This window comes from Brassica napus, chromosome A9 (genome assembly GCF_020379485.1).
Source record: "Brassica napus cultivar Da-Ae chromosome A9, Da-Ae, whole genome shotgun sequence".
Taxonomy (NCBI): domain Eukaryota; kingdom Viridiplantae; phylum Streptophyta; class Magnoliopsida; order Brassicales; family Brassicaceae; genus Brassica; species Brassica napus.
In genome coordinates, this window is record NC_063442.1 from 880,225 (window position 1) to 898,092 (window position 17,868).

The 17,868-nt window shown below is 36.7% G+C and overlaps 3 protein-coding genes across 6 annotated transcripts; 2 read left to right on the top strand and 1 right to left on the bottom strand.

Moving 5' to 3' along the window:
- Positions 1 to 847: 847 nt before the first annotated feature.
- LOC106436316 (cysteine-rich receptor-like protein kinase 41) lies at positions 848 to 1,766 on the bottom strand. The gene is made up of 2 exons (XM_048740179.1): positions 929 to 1,766; positions 848 to 870 (listed from the first exon to the last, which is right to left on the bottom strand). Exons 1-2 carry the CDS (start codon positions 1,764 to 1,766, stop codon positions 848 to 850), a joined length of 861 nt encoding a protein of 286 aa, XP_048596136.1.
- Positions 1,767 to 6,802: 5,036 nt separating this feature from the next.
- On the top strand, positions 6,803 to 12,817 carry LOC111202846 (uncharacterized protein At4g00950). 4 transcript variants are annotated; one of them, XR_007316050.1, is made up of 7 exons: positions 6,803 to 7,774; positions 7,985 to 8,042; positions 9,832 to 9,910; positions 10,317 to 11,290; positions 11,913 to 11,935; positions 12,019 to 12,094; positions 12,586 to 12,817. XR_007316050.1 is itself a non-coding variant. In XM_048739172.1 (7 exons), the coding sequence occupies exons 1-6, from the start codon at positions 6,992 to 6,994 to the stop codon at positions 12,084 to 12,086; spliced, it is 2,517 nt and encodes an 838-aa protein (XP_048595129.1). In that variant the 5' UTR covers positions 6,803 to 6,991; the 3' UTR covers positions 12,087 to 12,094; positions 12,586 to 12,817. The 4 variants fall into 4 exon arrangements, 3 of the variants coding, with proteins under 3 accessions (XP_048595129.1, XP_048595130.1, XP_048595131.1); XM_048739172.1 differs by having other exon boundaries at positions 10,317 to 11,520; positions 11,611 to 11,935; XM_048739173.1 differs by lacking the exons at positions 11,913 to 11,935; positions 12,019 to 12,094; positions 12,586 to 12,817 and adding an exon at positions 11,588 to 11,802 and having other exon boundaries at positions 10,317 to 10,337.
- Positions 12,818 to 14,230: 1,413 nt separating this feature from the next.
- LOC125577649 (protein SET DOMAIN GROUP 41-like) lies at positions 14,231 to 16,955 on the top strand. Its single transcript, XM_048739175.1, has 4 exons — positions 14,231 to 15,185; positions 15,682 to 15,807; positions 15,894 to 15,992; positions 16,067 to 16,955. Exons 1-4 carry the CDS (start codon positions 14,535 to 14,537, stop codon positions 16,865 to 16,867), a joined length of 1,677 nt encoding a protein of 558 aa, XP_048595132.1. The 5' UTR covers positions 14,231 to 14,534; the 3' UTR covers positions 16,868 to 16,955.
- Positions 16,956 to 17,868: the final 913 nt, after the last annotated feature.

Below are 17,868 nucleotides of genomic sequence, written 5' to 3' on the forward strand. Positions count from 1 at the left end.
ATAAAAACAATTGAACGATGTTCATTTACCATGAAATAGAGTTTAGCATAAATTAATACAAATGTAGAATATGGTTAGAAATTTTAAAACAACACTAAATATTATAGGCTTCAGTATATAAAATATTTACCAAAAACTCAATATTTTCGTAGGAGTGTTAACACATAGACTTTGAGAAAATTTCAAAAAATACGACAATATTGTTTTAATGCATAGTTGCATCATGTACTAACATATGTGATGTTCAAAGAGGTTTGGAGCCTTTGTTGTCTTTGTTTTTCAAGAAAATAGTGATTTTATAGTGGTTATTCCATCGATTTAAGGAGTATTATGAATTTTTACTAAATTAATTGATAAAAAAAAATTATAGCGATTTTCATATGCCATGGTAAGGAGCTTAACATATATTAATATAAATGTAGAATGTGGTTAGACGAAACAATTGATAAAAATTTATTAATTAGTAAAATAGATTTTTTAAAATAATCTATTTTAATAGAGTAGATTGCTTATTCTCATTTAATCGTGTGAACAAAAAAATTAGTATATCACTTAATATATGTAAATAATAAGATTTCTTTCTGTATAACTCTGACCTTGGTCTCTCTATGTATATATATTAGTGATTATATACTCTATAATATCATTCAAATCACTACCAAAAACATAACATTGTTCTTGGATAAGTAGTCGTCTCTTGTTCTTGCTCATCCAAGCAGAACCTAAAAGCGTCATTTTTTTTTTTGTAACACAGAGTTGCAATCGTTTAGATAAATTAAAACTTGCGTTCAGATTTTATTTTTAAGGTTACAAAAGTGTTTTTTCAATACAAAGGTTGATAAGCTCATTATATATAGAGTACTTTGTTTTCTATAACAAAGTTTGATAAACACAAAAGTAGCTAATGCAAGTATTCTTCTTCTTTTACTCTGTTCTGGTCTTGGATTTCTTGGTAGATCAGACTCATACTCGCTCTCGATAAGGAAGAATCTCAAGTTAGTCTCTATCTGAAAGCTACAGCTAGGACAAAACCATCTGAGCCCTAATCTCCCTTTGGTCGCGTTTCCAAAACCATAGTTGAGACAGTTGTTGCAATCTTTCTCAGACAAATCTGGCGTGCATTGGACGGCAGCAAAGAATGTCGTGTTAGGTTTCGGACCAGTACCGCTTCCTTGAGCATACTTCCTCTTAACTCCACCTGCTGCAGCTTCTTGTCTGAGTCGGTTAAGTAACTCGCTTTGCAAACGAATAAACTCGTCTTTATCTCCCGCTGCATCATTAGGCTTTGCTGCCTCCAAGACTGGACTCGTTTCGAGTTTCCCTAGAATGGGTTTGTCTGAGTAACGAAACATACATTTCGTGGCTCGCACGTAAGCTTCTCTATGAGCTGGACAGTAAGTTGTGGTTAGGTTTACTGCAGCTTGGGAGATACAATTGAGACAATCTACTCGTGTGAGTACTCTGTTGCAGAGTCCAATGGCTTCTACTCGTTCTTGATCACCGACCAAAAAGTTGTAGAAGTTGTAGGTGTTGGAATGGCGAGAAGGGATTAAAGAGACAAGACGGTTAAGGTTGTTGGAGAATAATGATCGGGAGAAGTTGCTTTGTTGGGGGCATAAACATGTTGTGTTTGAAGGGAAGTTCCATATAGAACTGTCTATGTTGACGGTGATTGGTTGTGCTAAGCTGAGAAAAGGGATGAAAAAGAACAAGAACGAGAAGAACAACAAGTGTTGTGGTCGAGAAGAAGAACATGTCATAACCATAGTGAATGATCAGATTTTGAATGTTTTAGTTTCTTCAGTGGTCTTCTTAGTTTATATATTCGAAACCGAACCAAATAAAACGTTAAGTCCATAGACCGAAAACAATGAAAAGTCTATAGAAAAAAAAATCTTTAAAACCTTGTTTTTTTTTTGAATGAAAAAATGACAATTTAATTATTACTTTAAAAATCAAACGCACGTTGTTGTTGATCCTGTGACTTGCGTCAACGTAGAGGGTCCCTGCTACATCGCTATAACAATGTCATTAGATAGCTGAATTGCGGTTGTAATCTAGGATGGTGGTAGAACTTGAAACCTCAAGGAAGAAGATGTTGATTTACAAAAAAAAATCGTTAAGCTTATAAACCATTCGTTCACTGACTAGACTAAACTACCAAGAGTGCGGTGGTATAAAAGTAGTACAAGAGAATATTTTTTTGTATTCAATATGTATATTGTAATATATGAAACTAATTTTAGAATTAAATACTGAACGTTCTTATTATTTTGGAACTAATAATAAAATATTAGAAAAAGTGAACCATCAGAAACGGCAATGAGTACAAAATTGAACCATAAAAAACGGTGCACTGGCGTCACGTACTTGTATATATGTGATATGTCTATTCTCCATAGCTGAAAGACCGTAGTTAAGTGGTCAATGAAATCTCTAAGGAGATTTTCAGAAATGTTATTTTCTGATATTTTAAGTATCATTTTATAAGGTTAATAAATTTCTTGACTGATATAAAAAAACATAAATTTCAAAATTCCGTTCATAAGTTATGAACTTATATAATTCAAAATGTATTAAAACATATAATTCATAAAATTATAAGTTAATTCGAAATTGTATAAACTTAAGAATTTTTTGATGTGCCACGGCCGATGCGGTTATCGATGGGGACTTATCAACAGCTTATAATTTTTATAAATCAACTTATAGAAATAGTAGTTTTGAAAAAATATAAGTCCAAACCATAGTTTCATCAAATTTTCTTCATCATATATGTCACCATAACCAATTATATAATGGGTTCAAACCTTCGTGTAGTTAATAGTTGTTTAATTTTGATTAATGTTAAAAATATCGATTATGATATTTGGTGAATAAATTTAACTGAAAAATACAAAAAATGATGTTTTAGATTTTACAACTTTTTGTTTAGTTATTTTATGTTTTGTGAAATTATATTGTTATTATTATTAACAATTTTAGTGAAATATAAACATTTTTTATTCGCTTTAAGCTTCTTTGAATCTGATTCAGATAATAAAATAGTAAGCAAATGTTTTTTTAGAAAGAAAAAATATGGATTTTGCCCCAAAATAAAATAAAATATGGATGAAGTTTTAAAACCCAATAACTGTGCTTCAATATTAAGCCGTGTTGGGCTCCAATATAGGGCTAGAATGTTGATACTCGATATAGTTTACAACTCCAGAGGAATCAACCCATTTGAGATCAATTCATTCTCGGCAGTTTTGTCTTAGAACACGATTCATTGGTATGTTAACTAACTCTAATAGAAAACCTAGAATTCAATGTCATTAGTGTTTGACTTGCCAATGTCAACTGTTCTTTTTGGTATTTAGGAAGTAGAAACACTGTTCAATATTAGCTGTTTGGGACGGTCAACAACAAAATAAGATAAGGTTGTTTTATCGATTTTAACTGAATGAATCTTTTTTGTTCTATTGATTAGTGAGTTGCTTGTTCTCCGCATTCCGCAATCTTTCTGCGTAAAAATGTTCAGTCATCTAGAAGTTATGCATTGAACTTTCCAGAATTTATTCTAAAACGGCTCCAAACGGTTGATTTGACCTTTAATTTGAAACTATCCGTGTTAATATACACTTTAAGGTATTTTCTTGATTCATCAAGTTCTTTTTCCGTTACTCTTTTTCTTCTTCTACATAGTTCAAATGATTTTCCTCTTTTTATATGTCTTATTCCCTCCAGGTCTGTTTTTTGAAATTATAAACAGAGGGACGAATATTATAACGAGACTGAACATGGAAGAAAGTTCCAAAAATAAAGTGGCTCATAGTCTGAGGATAAAACATTTAAATGTTCTTTGGAATCTTCGTTTTCATTTCTTTATTACTCTGTTTATTGTCTGTGCTCGTTAAAATCGAGTATAACATTACAAAACTGTCTTTTGGGACTTTGTGCTGCCTTCTTTCTTTTTGTTACTATTGTTCACCAATTCTAAAGTAGCTCGTAGTTTCACTATTTTATGTGTCTAGACTCTAGAGAGATATGTTGTCTTGATTGAATCAACGTTTCTTTTCTTTTGAAAATGAACAAAAAAACTACACGTCTTTGCTTTGACCCAAAATAAAAAAACTACACGTCTTTGCCTCGTTTTTACCTTACTTTTAAAGTACATGCAGTTGCTGGTATACAATCAAGATGAAAATGCATGCATGCAATGTATTGGGAGATCTAGAAGATCGATCCAATCTAATAGTCAATATTAAGATATACATCAATATATTAGAATATGAAGTTTATCATTATCTATTACTCCCTCCGTTTCAATATAGATAATGTTTTAGAAAGACTAATTTGTTTCAATTTACATGAAGTTTTGAGATTTTAAGGTTGCTTTTAACTTTATTGGAAATTGTTCAACCAATTAGATTTTACTGTCTCTTTTATAATTGGTTGACTGATTTTATAATTATATTTTTAAAATACCTTTTTAGAGAAATGTAATTTTCTTAATCTTTGTGCACTACTACAAAACATCAAGTATTATGAAACAGAGGGAGTATATATTATTCCATATTAATTTAGAAAATTAGTTTGATTTATTCTCTATATAAACTATGCAACTTGTAACATTATTTTCATGAGAGTCTAATATAATTCTTCCATAAACACTTTTGTGTTCTTTACTCTCATCAATTTGTCATGGTATCAGAGCAAGAACAAAACTAAAAACATCAAAAACATCCTTATTCTCGTGTTGTCTTGCAAAATCACAGAACAATCACTTCTCATTCAAAAACTTCTTTATTCACGACTTGAAGAAGAAGATTTTTATTCAATCATAGTCTTGGTGTCTTTGCAAAATTGCAAATCATCAAACTTATTCTCTATTCCTTTGTTTCTCGATTTGAAACAAGGAAAATTCATTCAACAATTCAAATTCATTCATCAACTTTCGTATGGCTATTAGCTCACGAAGATTCAGATTTCTTGACGACAGTCTACCGGCAGCTGATTCATCCTACCGTGAAGATTGCAAAGCAAACAATCATCTCATTGTAGGATGGATAAAACAAACATTCAAACCAAAACTCAGATCATCTATCTCTGCTTGCAAAATCGTAAGCTATGGGACATTCATCAAGCTTCTGCAATGATTAGTGCATGAGCTACTTCTACCACCTAATTTGAAGATTGTTCAATCTCATACGTGTTATAACGTATGAGCTTGAGGGAGGGTATTGGGAGATCTAGAAGATCGATCCAATCCAATAGTTAATATTAAGATATACATCAATATATTAGAATAGGAAGTTTATCATTATCTATTATATACTATTCCATATTAGTTTAGGAAATTAGTTTGATTTATTCTTAATATAAACTATGCAACTTATAACAATTATTTTCATGAGAATCTAATATATTTTTTTCATAAACACTTTTGTGTTTTTTACTTTCATCAATTTGTCACAATGTAATATGCATCATTATCTATTTTTTTTTTTCTGTGGATATTCTCATGCTAATTAAAAGTAGCATAGTTTATTTGTCACCCGTTACTTTTGCTACGTTCGGTGTCCTCTTTGATGTGTGCAGTCCTGGATGTGTGCAATACAGCAATAATGTCTAAATTATTTATAGCCAGCTTGGAGATTGCAAATTGACTCCGAAAATTACCCCACTTCATAACTACTTGCTTATGTGATATCAAATCATTTCATTATGACGATGGAGCTCTTGACACCTACCCTTATCGTCACTTGTCAGTAGTCTACTTTATTTTTTTTATTTTTATTTTTTTTTTGATAAAGGGCTTGCCTACTTTATTTTTCGCTTGTTTTGCTTGAAAAGGTCAAAACGGTTTACTCATTTTGATATTGATAAGTAATTTTCAAAAATACTTTTCATCTGGATTGTCCTAAATGTTTCCCAAGGCCTTCATCATTCACTTGCTTCAGAGATAAGTCAACTACATTGACATTTAACTAATTCCAAAATACATATCCTTTGTTTATTAGTAAGTTAAAATCTCAAACATTTTTTGTTGAATGTTGGCTATAAATTATTATACCGAGAATTTTCTATGTTAAAGTTTTGATAAAAATATATATGTAGGGCCGGCTCAAAAAATTTATGAGATTATAAACATTTCGAGATAAATACTACTAATAAATATTTTTAAATAGAATTTGGGGCATCTATATTAGTTTTTAAAAACTTGGGGGCGAACGAACATTGAATTGAATATTCGATTAATGAAAGGTGATCGAGCTCTATAGCAAGGTCCAAGTGGCTCCTGTTTGTTCAGTCTCTTTTGTTAGGTCTTTGTGTTGGTTCCCTTTTCTTTTCTTTATCGGTATAACATGTTATGTTGTTTCTTTGCCACGCCTGATTTTGAATTAAAGGCTGAGCAAAACATCCATACCCAGAGACTTTTGCTAAAGCTTAACTATATCTATCACTTTCCGGAGACTTTTCTTTCTTCTTATTTTCCTTCTGTTGAACGAAGACAGTTTTATAGATAACTTTCTCTTTTGTATGTAAATTGATTTAAATTTGAATACTTTTCAATCAGTTAAAATACCACATAAGTAAACTACATACTAGACATGTAAAACCAGTAGTGTAATAAGATAAGATGAGACGTGTAGAAGTTGAAATATTGTAGACATTTGTTGTTTATCATGTTTTTTTTTGTTTTTTTTTTTTTGGCTTTCACCTTGCATCTTTGTGATAAAAAGACATATTGTCCTAATCTTTAGTCTTTAAATTTGAAAATACCAAAGTTGGTTTTGAATTAAATATTCCCTTTTTCTTGTCCTTTTACTGTACAGATCACTGACTCCCAAATCTACACGAAACACTAGAAATAGGGAGAAAACCCCTCAAATGAAGACACAGCATAAAACACTTGTAGATATAAAAGACACACACACACCTCTGAGAAGAGAAGAGACGAGAACAAAGAGAGAGAGAGAGAGAGATTCAACTTCCACATAGAACCATGGCAGCTGAAAAAGAATCAGAGCAACAAGAGAACTTGGCAGCAATGAAACTACCGGTGTTACCAATTAAACCAAACAGTCACAGCCACTCTATGTCATCACCCATTCACAGTTCCATAGCAGCTTCTGTCCCCTTTAGCTGGGAAGAAGAGCCTGGCAAGCCCAAGCAACACTCTTCTTCATCTTCATCATCCTCTTCCTCACCATTAACTTCTTCTCCTCAAACCCACAAGTCCTTGGAGCTACCACCAAGGCTACACTCCCTTGAAAAGGATGGAGGCAAACTGAACTCGCCCATCACTGTCTTTGATGGACCTTACAGCATGACGAGATCAAGAAGGTTGGATTCACCTTCCTTTAGGATGATGGTTAAAGGTAGTGGTGACTGTTATGGGTCTTTCAGGAGTGACATGTATGGTGATTTAGATGATGTTGACGAGGAGACCAAGCAGGAGAGCATGAGTAGTGGTGGCTCTTTGGCTCTTGTGAAGAAGAGAAGGGGACTAGGGTTTTTTGGGTTTAGTAGGAGAAGGGCTTTGAAAAGAAAAACCGAGTTTGGTAGAGGTAGTTATGTGTTTCCATCTTCAGTGGAAAGAGAGAGTGAATCCGGAAAAAAAGAAGAGGAGGAAGGAGAAGACAAAAGGTTTGGCTATGGTGATGGTGATGGTATTACTTGCAGCCAAAGCAGCAGGTTTTGTGAAGTGAATATTGCAAACATTAGCAGAACAGGGAGCTTATCTACTCTGCCTACACCATCTTCTTCTTCAAAGTCTCACTTCTGGGTAAGTCCACTGTTTTATGTTATGCTTCAATTAGACTATTAAAAACCATATGTTTATCAAAAAAAAATATTTATAAAATTAGTGTTAGTAGATTTTCAGTACTATAGAATCTTGAAATATCATGGATGAGAGCTATGTGTACTATGTATATACATTATATCATAAAATGTAGAATACGTTAGTAACTAACGTTGTTTGTGTTTGGATCAGACCAATGTGTATGCAGGACTAAAGCAAGTGGTTCCATGGAAGAACAAGAAGACTACAGGTTAAGATTTTGCTCTATCAAAGATTTGAAATATCAAACACCCAACCTTCTGAATTCCACAAGTTTCCTCCAACCTTTTGGTTTAAGATTTAGTTTTTTTTTTCAAAAATTTCAAGAAAATGACATTACCATGAAACAAGTGTGAAGCCCAGCTTTTTCACGCTTGTCGTTGTTGTTGTTGTGTTTGTGATGGTTTAAATGTTTTTGGAATTTTTGTAAAGAGAAACAGAGAAGTCTTACGATATGTATGATGATGATGGGTCCAACAGTCCAAGGGATATATATTCACATCATGTTTGTGCTTATTTGGACCAAAAAAACAAGAACATTTTCTTTTATATGTAACCCAAGTGATTATCATATTTGCTTAAAGTAAAGTTTTTATAAACCGGCACTGGATAGCGTAGATGATCTTAGTATGGGCTAAGATGACATAGATGATGTTTTGGTATAGAATATTGGCACTCTGTGATATTGTGAAGATAGCATCGGTCAAATAGGTGTTCATACTCATTTCAGCATGTTAGTAGAGAGATAGTTAACTTAGAAGATAGAATATCGGAACTTGGGAACAGTTCGCCCTAGAGACCTTTTCTCTCTGGTTACCCAAGAAGCCGTTCCGATGGATTTCCCCAGATCTAACCACGCCGCTCTTCCCTCCTCTCCTTGATTCTGCTCTGTTGTTTTCCATGGCCATGATGGTGACTACTCCTCCGTGGTGTCTCCGGCCCCCTCCAGATCCGCCGCCGTTGCCGTTCCTTGGCTTGATGCAGCACTGCTCCTCCTCCTTGAAGATAATGGTGACAGCTCTTCCTCCTCCGTCACAGCCCATGTCTCCTCCAGATCCGCCGCCGAACAAGCACTCTCCAGCTGAAACTCTTTCTCCCGTCAAGCAAGCAGAACCTCCAGACCCACCAGTATAGCTGTCAAATGGGTGGGCTTTCCGTTGGTTACCCACGTCCATATTTATATGGGCTCTAATTGGTAAAGCCCGTTTTCCGTGTGGGTTTTAAATGGACAGAAATGGAAAACCACTTGTTTAGTGGGTAATTATGGGTTTGGTCATTTTGGTCGTGGGCCGTCCAATATTTTAGAATTGCTAGGGTTTCAATTTGGGGAAAAAAAAATTCATTTCCCCGATCTCTCTCTTTTGGCTCTCGAGCTCTCTCCTTCGGCGACTCGAGTCCACGTGGGTTTTCTCTCCGTCCGTCTCCGTCTCGTCTCCGTCCGTCTCGTCTCCGTCTGTCTCTCTCCGTTCGTCTCTCTCCGTCCGTCTCTCTCCGTCTGTCTCTCTCCGTCCGTCTCTCTCCGTTTGTCTCTATTTCTCTTTGTTTCTCCTTTTCAAATTTACTTATTCGCGATCTGATAGGGTTGAATCCGAGATGGGTTTTATGAGAGTTGCTGTTAATTTTGTTTAAAATCCGAGATGGGTTTTATGAGAGTTGAGAAGAGAAGTGGTTGAATCGTTTAGGGTTGAATAGTTTAGTGTGATTTATGTTGTGGGTTTAGGATAAAACGTATGGTTTAATGTTTAAAAGGTTTGCTGAAGTTGGGTAATGGCTGGCTGGACAATGTTTAATGTTTAATATTATGATTCACAACTTGTATGGTTTCGTAGGCTAGTAGCTTTTATAATAAGACCATACTTCTTTTTCGTCAGTTTGGTAATGAGACCATTTACCATCATCTCGTAATCGTTAGTTTCAAATTGTCTTTGTGACTGTTGTTTTGTTGGTAATGAGACCATTTTACTTGATATTCATACGAATTTTGTGGTTTTGTTACACAGAGACTCCACCTAAAACCCAAGACAGACACAGTTTTTTTGATAAACATTCCATCTTCTTCGACTGCCTCATTGACCTCAGGTATCTTCCTAAAACTTTAGATTCCCATTTGACATTAAACTTTGTTACCCTTTGATTCTCTTGATGGTCTGCTGTGATTACTGTATGAGTTTGTAGAAATATTAATGTGTCTCTGTGACTACTGTCTGAATTTGTAAGAATATTAATATGTGAATCTCTGTGACTACTGTCTGAATTTGTAAAAATATTAATATGTGAATCTCTGTGACTACTGTCTAAGTTTGTAAAAATATTAATATGTGTCTCTGTGACTACTGTCTGAGTTTGTAAAATATTAATATGTGAATCAATAATTTTGTGTGTACTGTTAGTCTCTTGATTCATTTTACCATAATTAATTTTGTGTGTACTGTTAGTCTCTTGATTCATTTTACTTGTTTAATTTGCTGTTCTTTACTTGTTTCAGGATGGAAAATGAAGAGGATGTTCTGAACTTAAATGAAGATGCAGACTACATGAGTGGGGATGAGCTAATGGATGAAAATGGAGATGATGATGAAGCAGTAGCAGTGGAGGATACTCTCATGAGCACAGCTGAAACCCGCAGAAAAAGAGGAGGCAAACGCAGACACTCCAGATGCTGGAAGCACTTTGCTCACTACATGTGTCTCACAGCTCACTACATAGATGGAAATTGGGATCTGAAGTCAAGGATCATCGACTTCTGTGCGTTTCCTCCTCCTCATACTGGTGGTGCCATAGCCATGAAGATAGTGGAGTTGTTGAAAGACTGGGGGCTAGAGAAGAGAGTCTTCAGTGTCACCGTGGACAATGCTTCATCAAATGATAACATGCAGTCCATTCTTAGGAGGCAGCTTCGAAAAGATTTGGTGTGCAATGGAGAGTTCTTCCACATTAGGTGTGTCGCTCACATTCTGAACTTGATAGTACAGGATGGATTGAGTGTCATTAGTGGTGCTTTGGAGAAAATAAGGGAGAGTGTCAAGTTTGTCAATGTGACTGAATCTAGAGAGAGGCTGTTTCAGAGTTGTGTGGAAGCAGTGGCTATTAAACCTAGAAATGGTGGTGTGTTGCCAGGGTTGGTCATGGATGTTGCAACAAGATGGAATTCTACCCATCTTATGCTAGACAGAGCCATCATCTATAGAGAAGCCTTCCGCCAACTTGCTGAAGTTGAGGCATGTTATCAGTTCTGTCCAAATGAATTGGAGTGGGAGAGGGCAGAGTTGATTCGCGATTTCTTGGCTCCTTTCGCTGAGATGACCAATCTGATTTCTGGATCTTCTTATCCGACAGCTAACCTCTATTTTATGCAAGTGTGGATGATCGAGAACTGGCTGAGAGGAAATGAGTTCAGTGGGGATGAAGTAATTTGTGAGATGGTGGCTTCAATGAAGCCCAAATTTGATAAGTATTGGGAAGAGTATTCTGACATCTTAGCCATTGCTGCTGTGCTTGATCCAAGACTGAAGTTTGCATGTCTGGAGTATTGCTTCACAACTTTAGATGCATCGACAAGCAAGACGAAAGTGGATCATATTAGGAAGAAGTTGAAGAAGTTGTTTGATGTCTACAAGAAGAACACAAGGAAAAACGTGGCTGGAGCTTCTAGATCAAACGCTGCACAGACCACTTTACCTGGATATGATGTAAGCTCTTTATTAACTTTGCTTGTTTCATTAAGGTCTGAAAGTTGTTGTATTCATTAAGGTCTGATCGTTAAAGTCTGAATGTTGCAGGGGTTTTATGCTTTCATTTCGCAGAATGTTGGTAGCAGTGGAAAATCAGCTTTGGATAAGTATCTAGAGGAACCGATTCTCGACATGGCTTCCTTCGAGAAGATGGATGTTCTCTCCTATTGGAAAGAGAATGCCAACAGGTTTAAGGAGCTCTCAGCAATGGCGTGTGATGTTCTGAGCATTCCTATAACCACAGTGGCTTCAGAATCTTCATTCAGCATTGGAAGTCGAGTTCTGAACAAGTATAGAAGCTCTCTTCTCCCTTCCAACGTTAGAGCACTGATTTGTGCAAGGAACTGGCTAAGAGGATTTGAGTCTTTAGACAGTAAGTTCCTTGATCATTAGAATGTTCATAATGTGTTCGATAGCAATATAAAATGTTAGATACTGATAATCGAATTTGCTTAGGTGATGAAGTGGATTTTAAACCCTTGGAGGAAGTTGGAGAAGCAATTAATGAAACAGGTCAAGTCTGAGTTTATGTGTAAGTTCTCATTGATCTACTTGCTTTGTGCATATTTGATTTCCAGTTAGGCAGTTGTGGAGATTATCTTTGACTAGTATGCATCTTGAGTTTCCTGATTTTTATAATCAATTATAGCTTGCATTATTCTTGTTGTTGTAGAGATTCTTGATTCTGGAATTGAGCTTGTAAGATGTATTGTATCATGTGAATGTGATGGATAGCTGATGGATCATTTCAGTGATCATCTTGAGTTTACTAAAATATAATTAGTTTGTTCAAATCGAAAAAGATTGTTACTGAATCTGTGACTTGTAGAACATAAGTATATAAAATGCAGTTTGACGTGAAGCTGTTAATTAACTTCCGTTTATGAACTATATTCAGTCCATGCTTAAATTGATTTTTGACATAGACATGTTCTTAAAAATACACTTCTGTTTTCTTGAATGTGTTTGTTTTTGGTTCATATTTGCTTTTGCATTTTGATGTTAACTGATGGACCTTTGTAGGGGTTATGGACTTGGAGGAAGATGAACTTATGGAGCTTAGAGTTATGAACTTATGGAGTTATAGTTTTTAATTTGTATGCACGTATGGAGTTAATGCTATGTATGAACTTATGGTTTGTATAATTGCACTTATGGAGTTATGCTATGTATGAACTTATGGAGTTATGGTTTGTATGCACTTATGAACTTATGGAGTAGACTATTTCAATCTTATAAAGTTGTACTTGTATTATAGGTTTATAGATTGAAATTCAAAATTTTCTTAAATGGTCCTTATTGGACTCATGGCAGCCCATGTAAATATGGGTTTTTGTGGGTCTGGTCCTTAATGGACATGGTCCTTAATGGACATGGTCACTTTCTGTCCACAAACTATAAATTGGTAAACGGATATGGGCTAATGGACATGGGCTCGCCCATCTGACAGCTCTACCCACCAGACGCCTCCGTCAGCGTCGTTCCTCTCCGAATCTTCGTTACTTCCTCCAGAATTTCTCCACAAGCTACTCAAATCCTAGACATGATGTTTAATCTTTCAAGGGTGTCAAGTATCCTCAGTGATGGTGATGCTGCTCTTGTGGTCACTGGTGACACTATCCTTGTCTACTGGCGTTCTTTTTCTGTGTTATACAGGTTGTCTCTTTGTCAGTGTTCTTTTCCTGTGGTATACAGGTCGTATCTTTGTCAGCTCGGGAATGGGTCTTCTAACAGCTCTTGTTCAAGCTTTATGTTTATGCATTCGCTAATAGACGTCCAGGTTCACCTTAGTTCCTTACTCTCTGGTTATCCCTATTCTTTTGAATGGGATGCAATGCTAGATGTGTGGGTGATTCGAGCTTTAGTTGGTATTGTACTGATAGACTTTGTGTCTCTTGGCTGTTTCTACTCTGCTATAGAGGGTTCGCTGCTTATTGCTTTTTGGTTTCAGATCTAACTTCTTCCAGAGAGGAATACTTAATGTTAATTTGCAGATCTTCAGCTAGACTGGAAGATTCCTCAACAGATGGTTCACTCTCTGTACTGTTCAAAGGTTCAACATCTTGGTGTCACATCGCCTCTGCTATTCCTAGTGTTGTCGAGATACGAGGACGTCTCTGCAATGTGGATGCAGCTTGGGATGCCAAGGCTAGGAACTGTGACATTGGAGTCATCCTCTCGGGGGAGAATACCATCACCCTACCAAACCTCTGCGAGTCTCGCAATCATGTATCATCAGCATTCATGGCTGAAGCCATTGTTGTCTGTCTTGCGGTAGCTACTGCCGTCTACTCAAACATCTGATCCCTGGCAGTTTTCTCTGATTCTCTATCATTCATCAAGGTATTGAAGAATGGTGGATCTCAGCCAGAACTTTTCGGTATCATGTTTGATATCTATCACTACTTGTCTTACTTTGATGTTATATCTTGTACTTTCATTTCTCAAAACTTTAATGGAGAGGCTGATCCAGTGACAAAATCAGCTTTTTCTTTGGTTGTAACTATTCCCCTAATTGGGGTGTAAACTCTTCTAAAGTAATGCATGTTATTTGATCAAAAAAAAAAAAAAAAGATAGAATATTGAAGTTGGCTTTAGAGTAAATAAAGAACTTTGAATAGAAAAGTGTCTTATAGTGTAAATGATGTTTCGATGTAAAATGTTCTTGTAATTAAATTAAATTATTGTATTGTGGCCGGTAAAGAAAAAAAATAAGTAAACCGAAAATCAGTAAGAATCAATTCCGGTTTAAGGATAAAAATACAAGTTGGCGACTAGTTGGCAACTTGGCATGTTAACAGTGTGTGTTTTCATCAAAGTGAGCTATGAGTTCTCGTTATCGGGTATCCCATTAAAATTGGGAAGGCCCTAAGCAAGCGGCCCATTTAGGGCCCGTTTGGTGGTGAAACAAGTCGTTTTCCCGGAAAAAAAATAAATAAAATAAAATTCCGAACAGAGTGGCATCACCGGAGATGGAGACAAAGACAATATCGGCGGAAGACGTTGGCATCGGCGTTGATCTATCTCCGCCGCTCTCTCCTCTCACCTTCTCTCTCTACGACTCCTTCCTCTCCTCTCACTGCTCATCCTGCTTCTCCCTCCTCCCCCCTACTCCGCCGCACCCTCTCTACTGCTCCGCCGCTTGCTCCCTCGTCGACGATTCCCCCACCGTCTCTCCTCCGGACCTATCCCCGATTCTCTCAACCTCCGACATTCGAGCAGCTCTCCGTCTCCTCAACTCCATCTCCTCCTCCTCCGCCGCCGCCTCTTTGCCGCACCGGTTCGGCGGCCTTCTCACCAACCACCGCCGCCTCATGGCTGACTCTTCCTTCTCCGTCGCCATCCGACGCGCCGCCAGTTTCATCTCCGCCGTTCTGAGGTCCGACCGGGGAAACACCGTGTTGGAGGAAGCGGCTATATGCGCCGTGCTAACGAACGCCGTGGAGGTGCAAGATAGAGCCGGAGTTGCTATAGGGATCGCAGTTTATGGCTCGCGATTCTCGTGGATCAACCACAGCTGCTCTCCAAACGCTTGTTACCGTTTCGTGATCTCTCCTCCTCCTCACAGCACCACAACGTCGTCGTTTCAGGAAACTCTTCCTCGCATCACCAACACAGACAAGGTTCTCTTAACATGCATACATTTCTCTTTTTTTTTTTTAATACCAGCGGGTTCGGTTTCTTCCTGTTAGTTCGGTTAGTTCCGTCGGTTAGTTCGGGATAACCAAAAAAAACTCGGTTCCGTTAGTTTGGTTTCAAAATAATTTACGGAAGTTTTTGGTTTTGCGGTTAGTTCAATAAATTTCCGGTTTGAATTGAATAAAATTATTTTTCAGTTAATTTCGGTATGATTTTTGGTTAGTTCTGTTTGAAGATTCGGTTCAACTAAAAAAAATTTGGTTATCGGTTCGGTACTCGGTTAGTTCGGTTCGGCAGGTTCGGTTCGGGTAATAATAGCATACCTAATCAGAATGTTCGGGATCGAAGAAGTCCTTAATATCTCTAACCTGTAATATTTGTTTCATCCCAGAGGTCATTTCGAACTGGGATCTCTTTCATTGAGCTAATGACTTCTGATTACATTTCTCATTTTTTCTTAAATCATCCAAATTGTTCCAGGAACATTTTAGCAGCAATTACGAAGGTGCAGTGAGATATGGACCAAAGGTAATTGTTAGAAGCATCAAGGGGATCAAGAGTGGTGAAGAGATTACTGTATCATACATCGACTTACTGCAACCAACGGTTTGTTTTCCCGAGTTGAATTCCTCATCTTCTTTTGGAGGAATCCCTTGTATCTAAAAAAAAGTTGGTTCCCTTCTTATAATTAGGGATTGAGACAGTCAGATTTGTGGTCCAAATATCGATTTATTTGTAACTGTGGAAGATGTGCAGCATCACCTCCCGCTTATGTGGACTCTATTCTAGAGGTATGTAGAAAAAATTACTCTTATATCATTTGTTATTTGGTGTAGTTGCCATACTCTCATGCTATCCATTCCAGGGAGTTGTTGCCTTGGATCATGATGAACTAACAACCGTTGGTCATCATGATGGAGCCGCCACGGTGGGAAAGATGACCAGTCACATCAATAAAGCCATAGATGATTTTCTATCAGACGACATTGATCCTGCGACATGTTGTGAGAAGATTGAGGGTGTTCTCCATCACGGCATTCTGGATTCTTCTTCACTGCGGTTACATCCAAGTCACCATGCCGCTCTGCATGCCTACATTACTCTGGCTTCTGCTTACAGAATCCGTTCGATTGATTCTGAAACTGATGACTTTGGGAGGGCTTTTGAGATGAGCAGGATAGGTGCAGCCTACTCTCTCTTCCTTGCAGGTGTCTCTCACCATCTCGTCTCGGCAGAACTTTCTTTTGCTATTTCTGCTGCAAATTTCTGGACAAGAGCTGGAGAGTCCTTGTTGGAGCTTGCCTCCAAGTTTCTGATGGAGTCTTCTGGAGAATATGATGATGATGATGTCAAATGCAGCAAATGTCTTATGCTTGTTGAAAACCATGGAGAAATCAAAGAAAATTTTAACCAGATTCTCAAGTGTGCAGTCACTGACAGTGACAGCTCACAAGTCGCATGGAGTTTCCTCACTCGCGGTTGCCCTTACCTGCAAAAGTTTAAGAGTTCAGTTGATTTCAGCTTTACGGGGAACCATTGCAAGAGAGAAGAATCGAAGAGTGTAGACCAAAGGGTAAGCATTCTCCTACTCTCTTTTCATTGCTTACTTTATGCAGACCTTCTGACTGATTTATGTTACGGTCGGAAGTCACATTCGGTGTCTTAATCTATAGCTTTGATATTGAGGATTATGTATTTTTTGTATTGTTTCATGTCATTTGTTAATTAATTTGATTCAAGGAAATGTTTACTCACAGGAAAACTGTTAAAAGACTAGGGAAATTTACACTTATGTCAAGTTATATATCAAGAAAAGTCATTTTTGACTACTATGATATTTTGGGCGGTGAAAAGACAAAAGAGCTCTTATCTATAATTTCTTACCGTTGCTACTCTTCTTCCTTGCTTGTAAATGTAAAAAAAAAAGAATCTAATTTATATCCAGGAATATGAGTTCTTCCATGAAAAAGGAAAGTCTTTGGCTTCACTTTCTACTCTTCTTCCGGTTACAGAATAGATAAAATTGCCACTGGAGTTAACGACGTTTTGTTATCTGAAATGGTAAATTGGAGAAAAAGGTCCTTATGTTTGGTGAAAACTTCGTAACGAAGTCTACCTTCAGGGAACTTTTTTATGCTAGTGTACACTGTGGGAGTGATATAAGTTCTCTACCTTGTTTTGGTAATCAATCTGAAGATGGCAAGTGGTGGAAAGAGTAGTTTGGTTCCAAATTTTTCCACAATATTTTCCAAAAGTGACTTACAAACTTTGGTGTCACAGTCAGTTAGAAACAATGGTTTTGGATATTCTATGTAGGCGAACTACCTCTCTAAAGAATAGATTAGCTGTTTGTGTGACATCATTAATTTTGTCACATGGTATGAAATGAGTCATCTTAAGAACCCTATCAACAACTATAAAATTAGAATCCTTGTGGTTGATTTTGGGTAAATTTCAGCACAAAACTCATAGAAATATCGACCATGATGCATTAAGAATGTGCAAAGACATATATACATATGTGGACAGTGGCGGACATACGTTTGTAGCAACGGCCATTGGGTCATGTGCCCCAGATTCATTTTTTGTTTTCTTTAACCAATTTTATGATAATGTTTTTTAACTAACTCAAATTCTATGATAGTGCCCCCAGCTAATTCAATTTCT